This window comes from Pseudophryne corroboree, chromosome 8 (assembly GCF_028390025.1).
Source record: "Pseudophryne corroboree isolate aPseCor3 chromosome 8, aPseCor3.hap2, whole genome shotgun sequence".
Classification (NCBI taxonomy): Eukaryota; Metazoa; Chordata; class Amphibia; order Anura; family Myobatrachidae; genus Pseudophryne; species Pseudophryne corroboree.
The window spans coordinates 310,806,931-310,809,453 of NC_086451.1; the positions used below are offsets into that span (position 1 = coordinate 310,806,931).

Below are 2,523 nucleotides of genomic sequence, written 5' to 3' on the forward strand. Positions count from 1 at the left end.
GCTGACTGATCGAAATAGACTGAGTTTCACGGTGTGGGCATTAGTGCAAGCCCCTTAGTTAATTATCTGCGACAGTGGATCGAGTAATGATACGAGTCTACTTCAGAAATCAAACAGTCGTTACCACCAATAAAATAAATTGACTTCTCTAGTTGGAGATTACAACACAGCAATTAAATTCAGTGCACTAACTTCATATATTTGCAAATATATATCTCTAGAAGAATAGGGACTATATGGGAAGGGAAGTATAGTATATGATTGTTAATATTGTCACTGTAGCATTATTGTTATATGTATACTTATAGTTAAAGCTAGAACACATGTAATATTTTGAAATAATATATACTTTTAATATTATTTAAAGTAAAATGTATGATATTTACCAAATCTCATGTGGTCAAATCATTCCTGAGCTAAGTATCCTGTTATAGTAACGAAGGTGCATATATCCAGTAATTCAAGTAAGTGAATGTAATGTTATTTTAACTTGTATATATAATATTGAAAGCTCCCAGATTACTTTGGAACAACATATATACTAAATAATAGGGGTTTCTCAGATTTTCCCCGTCTGCCAAACTTCGTGAGCAGACTAAAGTTCTGAGTGGAGGCACTATCTCTGAAGGACAAATACTTGAAATAAACCAAGGCCTACACTGGAGGCACTGCTGAGATCTTTAACCGTTTCAGGATCAACTAGATATCCACGATGGAGGTCATCAATGAAAACAGCATATACCAATGGTGTGTAGAACACAAGATTAATACTCGATGCAGTCTGGGTATAGTAGGAGACCTTACTGGAGTTACTGATGATGAAGTGATTACAGAGGCCCTGAAATTGTGTGGTGTGCGGGTCCCCTTATTGGTGGACAAGTGGAAGGGAACGATAGACGATATTATAGCAGTATTAATCACAACACAGGATTACTTGGATCCTTCACTAATACCGATCAACATATTAGTAGGAGGAACTTCAGGTCGAAGGTGTCAGATAATATGGCCAAAAAGAACTGAAGAGAGAGACGGAGAGGCTACCGAAGCCGTAAATACAAGCCAAGAGACAGATCCTCAAGGGAACGATGCCACTGGCCACGGTGATAATTCACAGCTCAAGACAACAGTAGGTGAATCTATAGAACCCCAGGTTGAAACCGTTATGGATAAAGTAGTGAGCCAATTTGAAAGGTGGCACTATGAAGGAGGCTATAGGAGATTAAGAGTATTCTCTGGCGTGATACCTGTACCGACTGGAGAAGAAGGTTACGATGCATGGCGTGAGGCTGCCATTCAACATTCAGAGGAATGGCGGTGCCCCGAATATATTAAGAAGCAGAGGATTGTTGAAAGTCTAAGGGGCCCCGCCATGGGGATAATACATGCTACTCGACGCAGCAACACTAATGCAACCTTGAAGGATTACTTTAATGCGTTAGACTATTCATTTGGAACTATTGAAGACATTGGAGACATATTGGCCCGATTAAATAATACTTACCAAGAACCCTCAGAACCACTCACTAATTTTATATACCGATTGGATAAAATATTGTATAAACTCCTGGATAAAGGAGGGATAGAGCAATCGGAAATGGATGAACGTCGATTAAAGCACTTATTGCGAGGGGCACTGACCTCAAGCCCAGTAGCTCAGAGACTTAGATGTAGTGGGGCTCGAGATCGTCCACCTACATTGAGTGAACTCATTAAAGATGTGAAATTAGAGGAGGTCCAAATTGACAATAGAAAAAAAAATATCAAGAGAGTGAAAGTGGTAGTACCAACAGTAGTATCACCAATCCCTGATGTCACCTTATCACATGATCGAATGTGTAAACTTTTAGAAGAACAAAATAAAAAGTTAGATCAACTGATAACAGTGCACAGCCGTATTCCGTCACCAGTGAACCGAGGGAGAGGGAGAGGAATGAATCGACGGGGGGATAATAGAGAGCACATAATCTGCTACAGATGTGGTCAGATGGGACATAGATCTTTTGAGTGCCCACAAATTGGAAATTATGGAAGAAACCACCCCAACCCCGTTGGAAATCAGAATGTTAATCATCCGGAAAACCAGGAAGGGACGTTGATGACCCCCGCATCAACTCCCGAACTATAGTGGTGTGCGCAATGGGGAATACTCAGTGGCCTATGACCATCCCCGATGGAATGATGGGAAAGGCCCCCATGGTACAAGCCATCATAAATGGTCATCCGTGTATGGTACTGCTAGATAGTGGGTCACAGGTTTCTATAATTTTCGAAAGTTGGTATAGGCAATTTCTATCCGACCTTCAAATCTCACCTGTCGATGGATTAGCGATATGGGGACTTAGTGATCAAAAATATCCCTATTTAGGGTATGTTGTGACCAACATTGAATTCCATCCCCTATTAACCTCGGATCCAGCAACACCGTTACCATTCATAGCACTGGTGTGTCCGGACCCCCCAGGAGATAGGGATGCTGTACCTGTTATAATTGGCACAAATTCAAATTTGTTTAAGACGTTATCA

General features: G+C 40.8%; 1 protein-coding gene across 1 annotated transcript; it reads left to right on the forward strand.

Moving 5' to 3' along the window:
* The first annotated feature begins 712 nt into the window (after positions 1 to 712).
* Positions 713 to 2,125, forward strand: LOC134949837 (paraneoplastic antigen Ma3 homolog). The gene has a single exon (XM_063938550.1). It carries the CDS (start codon positions 713 to 715, stop codon positions 2,123 to 2,125), a length of 1,413 nt encoding a protein of 470 aa, XP_063794620.1.
* The last annotated feature ends 398 nt before the right edge of the window (positions 2,126 to 2,523 follow it).